Below are 18,343 nucleotides of genomic sequence, written 5' to 3'. Positions count from 1 at the left end.
AGAACATACAAAACTCTAATCAGGTCAGCCTGTGTTGAGTGCGGGAACATCAGGGCAAACCCAGCGCAGTAGGAGGACGTGGGAGGGAGCTGCTCATCGCAGCGTGGAAAGCTGAGGTAGGCTTCACAGAAAAGAGAATATTTGGGTTGGGCTTTGAAGTATGAGTAAGATTTTGACAGAAATAAAAGGGAAGGGATGGTGTTTCGTGCCCGTAAAACGACATGACCTGTGGCCCTGAGGCAGGAGAAGGCAAGAGCCATTCTGAGAGAGGACAAGGTTTGAACAAGAGCCTGTGAGGAGACTGGAGGGGCGGGCAGGGGAAGTGGCTTCGGACGGAGTCTGAGGGAAGGTTGGGGCCAGGTTCTGAGGCATCCTGAATGCCATGCAGTAATTACCACTAGAACTCTGCAATCCTGGAGTAGACTAGCATAGAGCAGAAATTGTTCCAATGCTCCAGAACACCGGGAGGAGACCATCAGAGCAGATGGGAAAGTACTTCCTAAATCATAAAACACAGCAATGTGGTTTATTATTACTGCAGCCTGATTCAAAACAATAGCAGCGGCAACCCCATGTCTTAAGCATGGTCACTATTCTTGGTAGAAGTACGAAATCTTCAGTGTTTGGGGCATAGGGATTAAAGGTTATTAGGCTAACCCACACCAGAACCTGTGTTCTCCTTGCCAGGGCAGATTCCCACCCTAGCCAGGTGTTCTCAATGCCCCAAACCAGCAAGCTCCAACTGTCCTCTCCCGGGATTTCCAAAGGAAGCCACTGGGCACCATCAGTTCGGTCGTCAGGGGCCCACAGTGTTTATCTGATCATCTGGCCCTCTGTCCTCTTCAGGTGTCCTGGTTCTTGAACCTGAGACTGACTCCAGCTGCCCTCCCCGGCCTTGGACAGGTGCCTCTCCTCCTGGTTGTTTCAGGGTCCTCACCGCCCCGTGTGCTGTGACTCTGTTCTCTCCCTGCCCAGGGCCTGCTCAGATTTCTGTCTTTCACAACCATATTCTTGCCTCTCTGGTCCCAGGCCTTCCAATGACCTGTTGCCGCCTATGCCTGGGTGTGGCAGGTAGGACGAGCAAATTACCCTGCTTCTGCTTCGACGTGTTTCTCAACCAGCCACCTTCTGGTTATTTTTTTCACCATACGTAGTAAGAGAAGACAGACAAAGAATGCTTATTCCACTTGCCTAACCTAATGGTCCAGTCAGTTCCACACAGACTGAGAACATGCCTGATGACATTGCTTAGTAGCATCAGACATGTTTTTTTTTTTTTTTTTCTGTTATTCTCCTATTCACGAGAAGAAAAGGATGTTGGAACAAAGGATTCTTGGTAAGAGGGTGGTGGTGGTGGTTTATAATTTGACTCTGAAAACTAAGAATCCCCAAACTAAAAATAAACCCTTCCTTCTAAGCAAGGTTGAGCAAATGAACTTGTCTGAACATCACCAAGATGAAATCTAACTAAACCAGACTTAGAAAGAATTATTCCCAAGCACTCCTAAAACAACGTTCTTGCCCTCCCTGTAAAGAGTGGTCCTCCTCCCGTACCCCCTGCCCTTGCAGCTGACCTATGAGGGAGGACTTTTAACAGCCCGTATCATCAGTACAACCCCTTCCCAAGGAAACACCTCAAGATGTTCTTCTAAGCCTCAAGAGGCCAAATTCATGCAAAGCAAAGAAATCAAATTTTCATGTAAATAGACAAACAGTATGTCATTTGGGGGGAAAAAAAAAGCCACACAATGGCCAGCCGAGAATAGCAACAAAGAAAGGAAACTTAAATTTTTCTAATGTCATAGTCCAAGCCCAACAAATTCAACTATTTATGTGTTTAGAAAGATGCCAACATCTTCAATTCCCTAAAACGCAGAGCAGATGCTTTTATACAATTAGATCTTGAATCAATTAATTAAGTGTGCTGGCTTCTCCTTGCAGTAGACGCCTCAGTGAAGGTGAAAAGGTCATTCCCCCCACACACACAACCTCCCCCCACCACGTCCCCCATGCTCGTCCCAGGATGATTTTAATTGACTGTTTTTTGAAAGGTCTAGGAGTGTCTCAAACTCTAACATGAATAAAAATCACCTGAGGGGCTTGTTACAATGGCTATTTCTGAGTCCCTCTCTAGACCTACCAATTTAAATTTCTGGGAATGGGGCCTGGGAGCCATATTTTGCACAAATTCCCTAAGAAATTCTGACCTAGGGGAAAGGTGGGAACACTCTTTGAGAAACAAGAGGTCAAAACAGAGTAAGACTGGAGAACTTTGGGCATGGGAAGCAGGTGAGCTGAGGTGGAGAGAAGGGGCCAGGCTTTGGAAGGCTCCTGCCCTGTTAGGGAGCTTGGTCTTTCCCTCCTGGGCAGGCAGGGGCCACTGCAGGGTTTTAAGCAGGGCTGGGGCAAGGTCAGCTTTACATTTAACTTGCCTCCTCTTTTAATCTTTAGCTCATAGCTCATGTGTCCTCCTCATCTTTCCCGCTCCCTCAATCCTAGGCCAGGAGAGATTCCTGTTCCTCTGGGCTCCTAAGAGCCTGTGCATACTCCTAACTCACCGCTGGCCACCCTGTATTGACATAGTCCATTTACCTATAGAATTATTCTAGTCCCCTCTATACCAGTAAGCTTCTGCAGGCAAGGAATTGACTTGTGCACAGGGCCTGGCATACAGTAGGTGTCCTATGAATGTTTAATCAAGCCAATTATTGTGTTCCATTTACAACCATATCACCATCTGAGGGTCCTGGTAGAGAGCAACCTCACTGCCCCCGATGCCCTGCTCACAAGGCCCCCAATGTTTCATTTCCAGCTGAGAAACTGGGCCCTCTTTCTAAACCTCTCATTTATCAGAGGATATTAGTCTTATAGGGGGCGGATTGAAACATCAGATTCCTGAAGTTGTGATCACACTGTCATGAAGTTAACTCGTTTATCTTTTTATGTTTCAAACAGAACTAAATCTCTGACAGCTCTCCCAAGTCCTCAAAGGAATGGAGGCACAAGAAAACGAAGATAGGTGATTACAGCAGGAAAGCACCTGCTGTCCAGACTCTTTTAAGTCTTAAAAGCAAAACACCTGGATTCTGTTCCGGACGCGCACCCCCATCCCCACCCCTCCCCACCCCACCCCACCCCATCCCCAGCTCCCAGCACCTGTTTCAGTCTGGCCCGTGCTTTCCACTCAGAGTCAGACACGGACCTAAGGAGGCGGCAATGAGAATTTTAAATTCTGTAAAACTTTGTTTAAAGGCAAGAAACGTGCTATGAACCAGGAATGATAAGCATCACCCCTGTGAGAGCTCCCTTAGGAGGCTCCCAGGCATTCTCAGAGAATCAAACTGGGACCTCAAGTACGGAGAGGAATGCCCAGGAACCCTGGGCCCGCTATGGCTCCTGGCGGGGTACCCCGCGGCCCTGAGCGCCCTGTCCTCGCGCAGCTTACCTGGCGGCGCCGGCTCCTTCAGCCTGCTCGCCGTGTCCCGCGGCCAGCTCTGGGCGCTCGGGACCTTCGAGTCGGGAGGCGTCTTGGGGGCTCCTTCAGCTTGAGGCCTGGAGAAGCTTCAGCGAGCCCAACGTGTGGGGCTCCCTTGATTCGTTGCTCCAGAGTGGCCTTCCCCCCGCTAGCACGGAAGGGCCGGTCCCCGGGCGGAGGTGGGGGGCACGACTGTCGCCAGCCCTGGGAGGCCGGGCGGCCCCGCTCCGGGAGCTGCGGCTGAGGGGAGGGGCGGCGGGCCGCACACCTGGGCCCGAGGGGGCGGGGCGGCCCCCAGGCCCGCGCGGCCCTGCAGCTGCCCCACGCGCTTCCCGCCCGGGTGGGCCTCGCCCTGGCGGCGGGGTGAGGGGCGCGGGCTCGGGCTCCCCAGGGCCCGGGAGGCCCCTGCACACCTGCCCGCCGGCGAGGCTTCATTAGGCCGCGCGAGGGCAGCCCCGCCGGTCTCGGCGGCTGCGTGAGCCCTGGCCATGGAACCCACCCAGGAGCCCTGCCCGGAGCCGCGGGGTGAGCGCGGGGCGGGCTTGGGAGGCTGACGCCGGCGGGGCGGCCCCTGGCCACGCGGCCCGGGTCGGGTGACTTCGGGGTCGGGGTGGGCCGAGGGGCTGGCGGTGCCGCGGGGTGTGAGGGAGGCCCGGCACCGTGCGCCCTCCATCCTTGAGGTTCCCGCCTCCCTGCACGCCGACCGGGGAGCCCCAGGACCCTTCTCCTCTGGGTTCCGACACCCGTCCCCTTTCCTGCCAAGGCCTAGCTCTCTGATATGTCACGGTCATTGAGCACCTACTACGTGCCAGGTTCGCTAGGCTACAAGCTCGCCTAAAATGCTGGAAACCCAAAGTGTCCCCCGCCCGCTCTCCTTCCTCATACCACCAGCCAGCCTGTCTTCGTCCCTGCTCTACGCAATAATGCCTCTGTCTGCGCAGGGACAAGATCCAGTCTTAGAAACAGCAGGCTGTCAATCTCCCTCTCCCAGTGCGCTCCCAGCTTCACCGTTTGTCCCTTAGAAATGCCTCAACAGATTCCTGATCCTTGACTCACATTCCTGGGGGTAAGTCTGGGGGGAAAAGACCCAGACAACTCCCAGAAAGTAAGCACACCCCCCACCCCCGGAAGTAGGACTGCTCTCCTACCAGCTATGTATGTGAGCTCAGGCCCCCTCATGGGTGCATATATCTGCTCACATTTTTCAAAGCAGTGGATTATCTAATTCGATGGTTACAATAGCCAAGCTCTAAGAACGGTAAACAGAATTATTACCCTCTTTGTCGAGTGGACAAATGAAAGCTTGAGGCCAAACGGGAAACTGGCGGCAGAGCAGGAAGCAGCAGTCCTCTAAGGCCAGGCTCTTCCTTCTCCCTGGGGCTGAGGTCAGTGGGTGCTGTTCCCCACAGGCCAGGAAGGTGGAGGCAAGCCCCTGGCTGCTGGGCCAGAGGAGGAACTGCTGCAGAGTCCAGCCCCCCACACTCGGGATGCCCCAAGTGAGGAACTGCCCCCCTCCCGCCAGGTCGCTGGGGAGAAGCCGCCATCAGAGGCCCCTGGAGAAGCAGCTGGGGCAGATACTGGGAGGGGGAGCCAGCCATCTGGCTCTGGGACTCTCCCCAGAGACACAGTTATGGCCCCACCTAGACCCCAGCCTCCTGAGGAAGGCTGTTCCTTCCCAGTGAGAGAGGCAAAGCCAGGGAAGAGGTCTTACTCTCCAGCCTCCAGTAAGCAGAAAACGCCCAGTGTCGGGGGTCTGGCCTCCGCATCATCTCCTGGTGTCATTAACTCGGCCCATGCCACACACAACCTAGTGCCTTGTGGGTCAGGCCGGGGGCCCTGCCATCTGGCCAACCTCCTCAGCACATTGGCTCAGAACAGCCAAAACACAGATCAGAAGAGGACCCCGGAAGTGACCTGCCAAGTTCGGAAAAAGACTCGGACCCTATACCGCTCAGGTGAGTCCCTGAAGGTGAGAGACAATCTAGGAGAGCTGGTGTCATCTCTGGGAAATGTGGGCTCAACAGAGAACACAGTAGCCCCAGGAGATTACAGTGTGGGTAATTTGTACATCCCCTTGTCCTGAATCCTCTCTTGACCTGTGGCAGGGCCACACCCTGTGACCCTCAATGGGTTGCCTCATCAGAAAGCGATGTTGGGACCAGGTTAGAAAGAGCAGGAAAGTAAACACCACACAGTTCCCTGCCACAAAGCCCAGGAGAGCGAGAGAAGCCTCCAGCCCAATGGGAAACTTAGTTGCAAGGCTCTGGGAAGACCCTTGGGTTGGGGACAATGGTCTTGTCTGGAAGGCATCTGTCTTTCTCCTCTGCTGCCACATCACTGTTTGTCCTCATGCAAGTTTCTTCTCCTTCCAGACCAGCTGGAGGAGCTAGAAAGGATCTTTCAAGAAGACCACTACCCAGACAGCGATAAGCGCCGGGAGATTGCCCAGACGGTGGGGGTCACCCCCCAACGAATCATGGTAAAGGGCGTTGGCCAACGGGTCTCAGGGTGGAGGAGAAACCAGCAGCTGGAACTCTTGAGCACAGCAAGTGCTCAGCATCTCCCTTTAGGGGCCGAGGTTAGGTCTTAGATCTGGCTGTGTTCCTGCCTATTTCCATGTTGCTACCGCCTCAGATTAGAAGAGGAAAATACCTCAGAGCTATCTAGATGAATCTTGTCATAAAACTATTCTTGCAGAGAAAGGCGTCAGAAGCCAAGTGGTAAAGTGACCTCCTAAAGTCATCCAGCTCATTGTGCAACAATCAGAGCCTGAGTCATAGTCTCAGCCGAGCTTCTGGAACTCTTCAAGGGTCTCTCCCCTACAGGTGTGGTTCCAGAATCGCCGGGCAAAGTGGCGAAAAGTGGAGAAGCTGAATGGGAAGGAGAACAAGGGCAGTCCTGCAGGCCCTGCCCCTACCCCTGCCAGCAGTCAGTGCAGGTAGAACTTCTCCTCCTGGATCTCATCCCCATAAGTAGGAAGTGGGCTCTAAGCTGGGCTCCTAGGATCTAGAAGGAGAGAGTGTTGGAAAGTTGGCCATGAGGGCTGGAATTCTTGGCTGATACTTAGACTTTGGATGGAGGAGGTCGGGAAGTTGCCAGGGTCTTGCAGGAAGGCAGTGTTTGGGACTCTGGTGTCCCTTTCCCTGCACTGAAGCCCTGGTCTACATCTAGGGACACTAGGGCTACAGTCTTCACTCTGCCTGCCTCCAGCTCGGCAACTGAGCTGCCACCTTCTGTGTCCCTGGCCCCAGAGCCTGGTACCTTCCCTCAGGAGCCCCCTCTAGATACTCTTACAGGTAAGCTGACCATCTTCTGAGGGTTATGTGTGTGGGGGTAGGGGGGTGGGGTGGGGAACGGCAGCTGGAAAGACAGAGTCCTTTCTAGATAGATGGGAAGGTGGGCCAGTGATCTCTAGGGTTTTGGTCCAGTGGGGCCTATTCAAGGGGAACTGGGCATGGCACACTTCTAACCATCCATAATCCCAAATCTGCCTCCCCATTTTCTTAGCTTTGTAACCCTCTTTGACTTTGGTTCCTAGAGCCCCCCATGCTGCTGACCTCTGACCAGACTCTGGCCCCAACCGAACAGAGTGAGAATACTCAAAGGGTGGCAGTGACCCCACCACTCTTCAGCCCCCCACCTGTTCGAAGAGTCAACCTTCCTTTTCCCCTGGGCCCTGTCCTTACCCCCCAAACGATGCCTCTGCTGCTGGATACTCCTGTCAGTGACAACAGTCACAAAGATGGCCCCTGTGGGTCCTGGGGGACAAGGTATGGAGCCTGATGGGGTGGTCACCTGAGTTATCTTGGGAGGGTGTAGAAGGAGAAAAGATAGATCTAGCGGGGTGGGGGGGGGGGTTAGCTGAGAGAAGCAAGGAGTCCTAATTGTGATGAGGATTAAAAGCTTACGTAGATTTGAGGTGGGAAAGGTCTAGACTATCCCAGCAAAAAAGTAGGAAAGAAGGTGCGAAGCCAGGAACAGAAAGAGAAAGAAGGGGAAGAGGCAAGTCTGGGGTCATGGAGATATGGGTAGGGACTCACCTACTGTGTGGTCACAGGGAGGAAGCTACCCCTGAGCCTCACAAAATACTCCTTTGTCCCCCACAGTGTCACCCCACCATCCACCTGTTCATACCTGGAAGAACTGGAACCCCAGGATTACCAGCAGAGCCCCCAGCCAGGGCCATTCCCATTCTCCCAGGCTCCGCAGAGCCAGCTTTACCAACCACCTCAGCCCCAGTTTTCCTACCTGCACGCCTTCCCCTTCCCCACACCCCACTCCCTGATGCCTCCGCTGCCGGATGACTCCCTCTTCACATCACCTTACGGCCCCAGTGTGGGTCCCTCTCAGGGCTACTTCCCCGGCCCCCCATCAGGGCAGATGGTGCTGCAGCCACCTGCTGGGAACGTGGGTGAGTTGGGGCTGGACAAGAAGGTGCCCATTGTGACCCAGGAAGGTGAGAAGGGGCAGGGAGCCTCCCTGGCTGAATGGCAGGCGGTGAGCGCATCCCCTCTCCGTGGCCCTGGTTGGCTTTACGAAGCTCTTTGGGTCTCTTTGGGGAGCTGCAGAGCAGAGTTACAAAAACTGGAGTTTTAAGTCCAGCTCAGCCACTCCCAGCTTTGCTGAGTCTCAGTTTCCCCGGACTCTAAAATGGGAATAGTATTCCTCTAGCAGGGAGGGACTTGCTGAGGGTTAGAAAAAATAGGGAGAAACAGTATGAGGGAAATACACAGAGTAAATGGCAGCTGACCTGAGCATTCTGACAGGCCACCCGGACCTCTGAAATCTGGGCGCAACCATCACAGTAAGACTAAATTCCATTAGAAGCAAGGAAAGATGTGTACCGTCCATTCCGAGTCTCCCTGCTGCCCACGAGAGGGGGCACTGGCCTGACCCACAGGCCTCTCTGTGTCGATGCTACCAAACCACAGAACCTCGAGTCAGGAGCACACCCGGTCCTGTGGGGGAGCTCCTGGTGCTAGTACTTCACCCGCACTGGGTTCCTAAGCTGTGTTTCTGTGGGAGGCGGCGGGGAGTCTGTCACAGAGTATGTTCCGCTCTGGTGGGTACCCTTAATCCTGTCTCATCTTTCCTGCACTCTTTGACTCCACAGGTCCGGCCCCTTGGAATGACCTCTGCTTGCCAGAACTGCCTTTCTCTGGTCCCTTCTGTCCACAAGCCCTGGGGCAGCCCCCCGGAGGTGATGGCTTCTTCCCGGATCTGTTCCCAGCCCCCTACGCTCCGGCTGTGAGCAGGCAGCCTTCACCAGGTGCCACCCAGCTGCCCGAAGCGGCCAGACCAGGAACGGGGCCCTTCCTTGGCAAGGCCCAAGAGGAGCAGCCTGCCACCTCTGTGGAGGAGCCCTCAGTGCCCCAGGAGGTCCGAGAGGAAGACAAGAACAGCTGTGGCCCCTAGTCGTGGTGCCAAGGAGTGGATGGGTGGGTGGGAGAGGAGACAGCAGTGTTAGGAAGGACTGTGGACTCTGTTGACTGGGGTGGAAGTCAGACGTTCCCCCCCGCTGTGGGCTCACCTTGCCGGACCTGATTTGAGAAGGATGAGGGCCGGCCCCACCCTTTCCTCCACACCCCTGTATGGCAGCCCTGAGAGAAAGAATGGTCCCTATGACTTCTGAATTCTTTGTAAGTTTATGTTTCCTTTCCTTGCCAGACAAATGAGCCAGTGTCTGTTGTAAGCAGTAAACGAGTTTACTCTTGGGTTTCTCTCAGTAATTATGTGTCTCCCCACTCACTAATTAAAAGCTGCATTTCTTTCACTGCCTTCCACTCAGCTGACCGGTTGTTGGATGCAGTGCTAGCTCTCCCGGGCAAGTTCTCCTTCTGGCATGATCTCGTGGAGGCTGGCATCCTCCATGAGCCCATCTCTCCTGCTGGGGGAGACATCAGGCATCTTGGGCCTTGTCTCTCGTCCTGGCATTAAGTCATGTTCTATTTCCAAACTCAGGACTGAGCCTGAGCAAATCGGAGCCTGGACCTCTCTCTCGAATTCCCTGGAGGGATAGGATGACAAGAGACACTCAGGGATATTTTAGGTCAAGTCTTTAGCATTGTGAACCACAACTCATTCTTCCAAAGCTCTGGGTTTTTTTTAGGGGGGGGCGGAGAGGTGTAGGAATGAGGAGTGGGAGCACCAAGAAGAGAATGTTCGTGTGTGTGTGTGTATAATATTTAGCACCCCACATCTGATGGCCCTACAGTGCCCAAATAGCTAGGATTTCAGGGCCATTGATTCAAACTACATCACTGCATTTGGTGAGTGTGTATGTCTGTACCATTCTGGACCTCCAAATGCTATGATTATGGAAAAATACACTTTTTCCCCCCAAAAAAACTTGTATTAAGTAGTTGTTAACTTATGTTCGTCATAATAGTTCTAGAGTCATGACTCATAAGAACTAAAAATTTCGGCAAAATATTTGGAAATGGAGAAGAAACTTCTTGGGTACACAAGAACACCTATGTGTGCATCTCTAGGGTTTTATGGACCATGGTAGCTCTGCTCTGCTGTCCTAGTGGTTATCGCTTCCTCCCACTCGAGGATCGCAACAGGCATCAACAGCCTTAATTTAGGGATTAGAATGTGTACATTGAAATATGAAAGGACTTGTGTTACACATATCTGGGTCTTTTAAAGTATACATTTCACAAATTTCTTTTGTTTTCACATTCTGTCCCATAAGGTCATGGCATGAGCAGCCTAAAAGCAGACATTAAGGGGGAAAGATGGAGGGTTCTCACCGGTCAATCACATGCTACTGTTCCGCTCTTTCCAAAAGCCACCACAATGTTCCGTTGCTTTCCAAGCCCTGTGGGTGGCTGGGTATTTTCCCCACCAGCTCTTAATTGGTTCAGGCTCCTGCCACTCAGATTAGAAGCAAGGGAGTATGGAGCAAATGCAACAGTGTTGACATCTAAAGCCAAGAACTGGAGGGAAATGGACTTCAAGGTCTATGCCTGGGGCGCCTGGGTGGCTCAGTCGATTAAGCATCTGCCTTCAGCCCAGGTCATGATCCCAGGACCCTGGGATCGAGCCCTGTGTCAGGGTCCCTATTGGGAGCCTGCTTCTCCCTCTCCCTCTGCCCCTCCCCTCTGCTGGTGCTCTCTCTCTCTCTCTCTCTCTCTCTCTCTCAAATAAATAAGATCTTTAAAAAAAAAAAAGTCTATGCCTACCTGCAACACTTGGCTAAAAAGTGTTACATATTCTAATGGCGGACTAAAAATAAAATGAGAACTAAGAAATGATAGACCAAACAGAGAAAATGGTGAAAAGTTATTAGAAGTGTAGAATCCTAGAAGAAGAAAACTGACAAGCTGACAAGTCCAACCTCCTGACAAACCCCGGAGTCTCCTCTATGCCACCACAGATGATCACTGAGTCCTGATTTTCCAGTTGCAGGTGACAGAGGTGGCGGGCTAACTCGCCTACACAAGCGGCCACAGAATTTCTGAAAGCTCTAATTATTATTGAGTTCTGTTCTTCTGCTAGGAAGAAGTCATTATTGTTTAATTGATCTGAGTTTTGCTTTCCATGTGCTTACAAAGAATAAATCTATCGAAAAATATGAGGACCGTGTGTCATCCCTCTAAGCTTTGCCCTCCCGCGGCTTGCTCTCTAGGCTCCTTACCAGCTTGCATGCTTCTCTTCAGATGAAGAGGACCTTATGGATATTCCTTTTAAGAGGGTGCCAGAACTGCACTTGACTTTAATGCAGTCTGGCCCACTGCATTGTACAGTGTGACTGTCGCCTCCCTCAGAAAGGACACTCTTTTCTATTGTTGTCTGGAGAGGAATTGGATTTTTTTCCCCCCAGCCATTTGGTCCCCAAGGTCCCCATTCTTGGTCCCAAACTTATTGTCAGCTATGACCCCTAGGTCATTTTAATAGAAACTGTTTTAAAATCATTCTCTCTTACTTTGTATTTGGAGAATTGATATTTTTGAATCTAAATAGACAAAAATATACATTGTTCAGTCTCATTTGGTTAATTGTAACCCATTATTGAGTTTGTTAAGATGATTTGGAATCCTGCTATACCTTGTTTGCAATTTTGCTCCCTGCAAATTTGATCAGTATGTTTTCTCGATTTAATAATCATTAGTAAACAAGTAACTACAGAACATTTTGACATCCCTTCTTGAAAATACTCCCTTAATGAGCACATTTTTGGGCTGAAAGTTAAACTGGCTACAAATCCTCAACTATACTATCATCCAGGGCCATCCTTTGTTATCTCCAGGATTTTGAAAACACATTTTGGGAAAAAACTGTGCTGTATGGCTCACTAAAATCAAAACATATTCTCTTCATAGCACTCTAATGATTTGATATTCTTGTAAACCTAACAACATAGTAAATAAGATTAGTTTGGCATGGCTTATCTTAGGAGACACTGATTGTCTTTCACGATTATTTTTTATCTAACATCTTTCAATAGTCTCTTCTAGAAATTTATGACAATTACACATTAAATTTATTCTTCTTTGGCTTCTACAAATCATGCCTTTAAAAATTAGGATAATTGCCTCTATTAAATCCTCGAGATCCTCGCCTGTTCTACTCCAGAAAAAAAATCTAGAATTATTTAAATCGGCTAGAAGACTGTGTTTGGGTTTTAAGATCGTCTTATGTTTTTGGTCCAAGTTTTTAAATTTCTAGAATATCATTCTTTCTGGAGAAGACCAGCTACAATAAGAGTCAAGTGCTTCTGCTTTCTCTGCATTACATGTTGACGTTATAACATCTGCCTCAAGGAGTATGTTTGTCCTCTCCCTGTTCCTCCTGTTCCCAGTTTGATTTATTGTCATCATGGCTAATGTTATTGTTAGTAGTGGACTTTCGCATGTTTTGCAGCATGGAACTGCTTCTGGGCTTCACACTTAGAGAGATTATCCTTGGAATTCCAGAATGTCTGCCTTTTAATATTTACGTCTTTTCAGTCCTTTTAAAATCTGAACTTGTAGCCACTCCGTTACCTTTTGCAGGACTTCTTTCGTTCATTATAATTGTGATCACATCTGTAGAAACATATTTTTCATAGTTCCACATCCGTCTGAGCCATCCTCATCTGGAAGGATATGGTGCCTCTTACAGTTAGCCCTGGCTTTTGTTTTGGTTTTGGCTGGAATGCAGGAGAAAGTGTGCATTCTGGAGAGCCAAGGTCAGGTGCTCCTCTCCTTAGATCAAGGGGCCGGCCGCATCTCAGCATTCCTCCTACCTCGCCTCCCCCCACGGCACCCTTGTCCTCCTGACATCATCATTCCGCCCCACCCCCCACCCCGGCCGCCGCGCAGCAACCTCAGGGCTTTGCACTGGGCCAGAGCACAATCCTTCCTTGAAGACTCCAGGAAAAAGCCTATCCTTCCAATTTAAGCCGTCACTATCACAAAATTTCCACTAGATGGCAATCTACCACCAGTCTTCTGGTTGTTTATAGTCAGAAAGCCCATGCTAATTTTTTCTCCAAAATACCCTAGAGCCACTAATATCAGGTTCAAAGATATTAATGTCATTTGGGTTGCAGCTTGGTTTGCCAGATAAAATATTAGCTGTCCAGTTAAATTTCAATTGCAGACCAACAACAAATAATTTTTTAGTGTCAGTATGCTTCCTGCAATATTTGGGTGTTTTGTATTTTTATTTGCTAAATTTGGCAGCCCTAGTTGTAGCGCTGTGCTAAGGACATCTATGTCCATGAGAGCTTCACAGTTCAAAGTCTGTCCAGGAGACCTCCCGCTCTCTACTCTGCATTCTTGCGTCTCAGGCTCCTGAGCAGTCCTGGGTTCACTGTAGGAACCCGGTTCATTTAGCAGCCCCCTCCCGCCCGCCATTATAACTCTCCATACAGGCTCCACGTGGGTCTAAAAACACTATAAAATCTCTTGGAGTCCTATTATTTTCTGTTCCTGTTAGCTAATTTTTTCCTATTATTTGTATATTTCTGAGATAGTGCATTAGAATTTATTTTTGACTGTTATATTTTAACATCATTTGCATAAGAAGAGTACATAAAAATCAGCTGAAAAAGACAGTTTGGCTTTTGATGATTCTACTCCAAGTCTTAAATGGTCTTGACTAATTAAGAATAAGTCTGACTGTTGAATCACAGATCTGTACTTCTGAAACAAATAATGCAATATATGTTAAGAAAAAAAAAGAGGAAGAAGATAGCAGGAGGGGAAGAATGAAGGGGAGTAAGTCGGAGGGGGAGACGAACCATGAGAGAGGACGGACTCCGAAAAACAAACTGAGGGTTCTAGAGGGGAGGGGGGGATGGGTTAGCCTGGTGATGGGTATTAAAGAGGGCACGTTCTGCGTGGAGCACTGGGTGTTATGCACAAACAATGAATCATGGAACACTACATCAAAAACTAATGATGTCATGTATGGTGATTAACATAACAATGAAAAATGGGATTACAAATTAAAAAAAAGAAGAAGTCCGATTTCCTGGAAATGAAACACCTTCACCCACCTCGAAGGGGTGTTCTTTTAGTACAGACAGACAGTCTGGGAGATTTAGGGTTCTTACATTTGTGTTTAGTTTATACTGTTCTTTCAGAAATACCCTCTTATTTGAGTTTCATAACAAAGTCCTGAGAAATAAAGGCAGGGACATCTATTCTGTCATTCAGTGGGGTTTACAAGCACCTACAGTATTGGGTGAGCACAAAAGGTAAATGAAATGTCTTCCCGACTTTCAGAAACAGACACTCTTACTGGGGAGGACCATTACAATGCAGGAGGACAGAGCTGTGCAGGGCTGTCCATAAGGACAAAGCTCGATGGAATCCACAAGAGGAAGCAGCCATGTCTGCTGGGGCTGAGAAAGCTTCAGAGTCCAAGGCCTTAACTCCTGAAGGAAGAGTAGAATTTGGGTAAGCAGAGAAGGCAGGAAGGGGGATGTTGGGCAGAAGTATAGTCAGTGTAAGGCCCGCGAGATTGGGAGTTCAGAGAGGCTGGGTGTGCATGTAGGAGTGGCCAACAGGGGGCGGTGGTGGAGGAGGAGGCCGGTAAGGAGGAGTGGGAAAAGCTGCAAGTACGACACTAAGACCTCGGAGCTGTGTTCTTTGGTCAGTTAGAGGCAACCACAGTTGTACCTCATGGGCATGACTTGCCCAGATTTGTGTTTTAGAAAGACGAATGGAGAACAGGATCAGAGGGCTCAGAGAGGAGATGCAGGGAAACCAGACAAGGCCAATTGAGTTAATCCAAGTGAGGGGCGAGAGCTGAGAGTAGGTCGCGTGGAGACAGGAGAGGGTCCGATCGGAGAGATGTTTAAGAGCCAGAATCAGTGTGATATGATGGGCAACTCATTAAAAGGAATCAGAGCAAAAAGGAAGAGGACAGAGACCTTTTCAACTAAGGAATGTTGTCAGGTGAGAAAGGAAATAACGCGCCAGGAGCCAAGCTGGGGACAGGGAGACTGCTGTGTTTGGGGGAGCTGTGGTGGAAGCGCCTGTGTGTATCTGGGTGGATGTGTCTGAGGAGAAAAATATGGACCCAGGGTCTGTGACAGAGACAGGAACTAAAGGGCCTATGGCAACTACAGGACCTTTTCAGCATAGAAAATGCTAGCTGAGGTCCAGACACCACACAAAATGGCACAGCACGAAGCATGGGAGGAAGTGGTCTTAGGGTGGACTCATGGAAACACCGAAGAAGAGCAGGAGAATGGGGCAGAAGAAAAGGTGGCATTGAGGAAGATAAGGAATGGCCTAAAAGTGGGGGTGGGAAGATCTGGAAGAGGTGTTGAATGGGCAAAGATCAAAAGCCCAACTGGGTCAGTAGGTCTAGAAAGGAGGTAGGAAAAATAATTGTGCACAATATATATAATTATCCCAATTCACAGAGGACACCGAGGTTTAAGTGATTTTCTAAGAATACCGCAACCAAGTCTAGAGAGAACTCTTATGTTATTTAGTTTCCACTTCACTAAATGCAAGTAAGAGTCTTGCTTTCTGAATGCCAACATATGTAAAAAATTGACAGAGCCTTCATGGGTAAAAAGCTATTAATGATAGATAACTCTGTGTGTTTGCACACTTTACAAGATCACATGAGGAATTGAAAGAGCTTACTTACTTTGCCCAGAAACTGGTCCTCAGACAAAATACTAATGATGATGGTAACCATTTATTGAGCACTTACTGTGTACCTAGCTCTCTAATGGGGAATTTCATTTCACAAGGATCTTGGAAGCTATTACTCATTCGACAGGTGAAAATCTGAGGCTTAGGTTTAAATATTTGCCCAAAGTTGCAAAAGAAATACATTTTGGACAGGATGTAAACCTATGTCAGGGGGCGCCAGCTTCAAGAAGCGATGTATTTTGATCATTTTAGAGGGAGACACAAAGGAAGTCAGAAGGTGGGGAGAGCACAATCCAACAATGTGTGTAACCTGGATTAGATTTAGAATCAGATCCTTCCATAGATCCAAAGTCTGCATTTAAATGATGTAAAGATTCAGAAGTGTTTAGTTTGACTTGAGAGCCCTGCAGGGAGAGGTGGGAGAAGAGCCGCAGTTGAAAGCAAACAGGAAGCCGCATCTTCCCAAACTGGAAAGGGCGCTGGAATGTGTGGACAGAGCAGGCAGAGAGCGAAGTGAAGGGCGTGTAAGGGGCAGAGTGTGGGGGTACCGTGGGAGCTGGATGCCAGGTTGTATCTGGCTCTGATAAGCCTTATTATGTGGCAGACACTGTCAAATTTAAGATTGTCATACCACATTCCTCCAGGAAGTTCGCAGTCAAAAGTTTGGGAGTAGAAAGACCAGCGGGAAAGTCACTCCAGCGTCCAGGAATTTGGCGTCGAGACTAAAACAGTGGCAGGGGAACAAGAAGGAAACAGTGTGAGTGATGCTATGAATCAATTAACGGAATTTGACTGTGTGGGCAGGGAGGAGAGAATGTCAAGTTGACTCCGGGTCTTAGCGCCCAGGCATCTAGGAGTGTGACTGACAAGATACAAAAGTCCAGAGGAGCCGGTTCCTCCCTCCACATTGTAGCCTCTGCGTCTTCGTTTGTAGCTTTCACATTTTACTTGTCTCTCAGTCTCATTACTCTGGTCAAGTTGCCTCAAGTACATTCCTCTGCCACGGTTTTATTATCTGAGAATGGAATTCCCACCCACAGAGATCCCATGGTCCTTTCTGGTACCCTTTCACCCGATTGCAGCTTATGTCATCCCTTTCATCAACTTCTATCCAGTGCATCCTTCTCTCCAGCTTGGCACCCTTGTCCCAAGCCATATTCCTGCAGCTTGCCAGGACTGCAATCTGTTTTTAGGCACCCACTGAGAACTTCCAACAATAATAAGCATCTTAGGTTTCCAAGCATTCCTATTTGTCCACTTGTTTATTTCCCCTTCTTGCTCATTATTCAGTTTGACTTTTCTATTAATTCCTTTAACTCCTAATTGAACTGGTGAAATCAGGTACATTTTCACACCCAGTGAATAAAAAAAATGTCCCCAGCACCAATTTAAAGGACCAATGTTTTTAAAAAAATATTTTAGATATTCATTTTTCTTGATTTTCAACTGGAAAATTCCATCTCTTTTCCCCGTTTGTTAAAGCCAGTTTTATTTTATTTCAAGGAGAAAGCCCATGAATTTCTATATGAATTTCATCTTTTAGTAAAGATCCTCTTGTGTCCTCTCCTACCCTAAACAGCCACCTCTTTACACACACACACACACACGCATGTGTGCATGTGCGCTCCTGAAACCCTTCATTTCTTCAAGGCCCTGCTGTGCTAGGATGATAAACAGTTATGAAAACCACACCTTATCTATGTTACAGTCTGTTGCCTGGCCCAGCTCAGTTCCATCACCAAATCTGGCTACTAACAATTCCACAAGTCTGAGCACCACCTCCTCCTCCTGTCCCCAAAATAATCTGCCCACACATACTCTGTTTACTCAATCCTTGCATTTTATGGCAAGTCACCTTCAACCTTTTGTAAGGAGCACAAGCTCAGCAGATATTTGCTTAAATCCTAGAGATGAACCCTGGGCTGTGCTGATCCACAGTCGGTAACTGGCTGTGCGATAGCAGGCAAATCATCTCCCCTCTGCAGGCTCCAATGAGACAAGTAAGGGTGTGAGACACAAAGATCTTTAGGGTTCTTTTGACTCCAACAATGGATAAGTCTCTCATCCTCACCACAAATCGATCTCAGTAAGAAAACCCTCTAGAAGTGGCTGGAAGAGTCCCATCCAAGGGTCCCTCCTTCCTCTGCCTTTTGCATTTTCCTTTCTCTCCCTTGGACTGTCTACTTCTCTGATGGTGAAAGTCTCTTGCTGACCTCGTGGACTCTACCACAGTAACTCATGGTCTGTTGCTCACAGCCACCCTTTCCAGAGGAGTATGAACTTTCTCCCTGGTGTTTCGGAGCCCCCTGGTCTGTGAGCCGACTTAGAACCTCTGGAATGAAGTGGAATAAAGTGACTCGGCTCCCACTCTCCTTCTGAATTTCCATCTGCATTGTTCAGAGATAATTGCCCTCTGAGAGGCCTGGTTAAACTGCCAGGAAAATATTTATCTGCTCACTGGTGCTCCTGGGGAACTCTGTGGGCCAGACTCAGGCCCCTCCCTGTAGCAGGCTCTGCCCTCAGGCCCATGACTCATCCTCCAAGCAGCAGGGATCAGTAGTCACTCCCTTGGAGCTCCTTCACCAGCTTGGAAAACGTTTATAGCACACACCAACCCAGCTCCTTTCCTCCACACATTCCCTGTTCACAGGCCACCCAGAAAGAATAAACACCCTCATCCACTCACCTGCATTCCCCAGTCTTCTTTGTGCCTGGAGCCTCGTTTTTGCAATCCTCCCGGGGAATTCAGCAGAATGAATGG

General features: G+C 49.3%; 1 protein-coding gene across 2 annotated transcripts; it reads left to right on the top strand.

Moving 5' to 3' along the window:
- The first annotated feature begins 3,963 nt into the window (after positions 1 to 3,963).
- On the top strand, positions 3,964 to 8,890 carry NOBOX (NOBOX oogenesis homeobox). Of its 2 annotated transcripts, XM_088018578.1 has the most exons (8): positions 3,964 to 4,000; positions 4,885 to 5,430; positions 5,848 to 5,954; positions 6,301 to 6,413; positions 6,686 to 6,771; positions 7,014 to 7,245; positions 7,582 to 7,886; positions 8,589 to 8,890. In XM_088018578.1, exons 1-8 carry the CDS (start codon positions 3,964 to 3,966, stop codon positions 8,888 to 8,890), a joined length of 1,728 nt encoding a protein of 575 aa, XP_087874704.1. The 2 variants fall into 2 exon arrangements, with proteins under 2 accessions (XP_087874704.1, XP_087874706.1); XM_088018580.1 differs by lacking the exon at positions 4,885 to 5,430.
- The last annotated feature ends 9,453 nt before the right edge of the window (positions 8,891 to 18,343 follow it).

This window comes from Eumetopias jubatus, unplaced genomic scaffold (genome assembly GCF_037043125.1).
Source record: "Eumetopias jubatus isolate StellerSeaLion01/CBP00866 unplaced genomic scaffold, mEumJub1_p1.0 scaffold_14, whole genome shotgun sequence".
NCBI lineage: Eukaryota > Metazoa > Chordata > Mammalia > Carnivora > Otariidae > Eumetopias > Eumetopias jubatus.
Note: the sequence above shows the minus strand (reverse complement) of the source record. Positions and strands in the feature narration are given on the sequence as shown.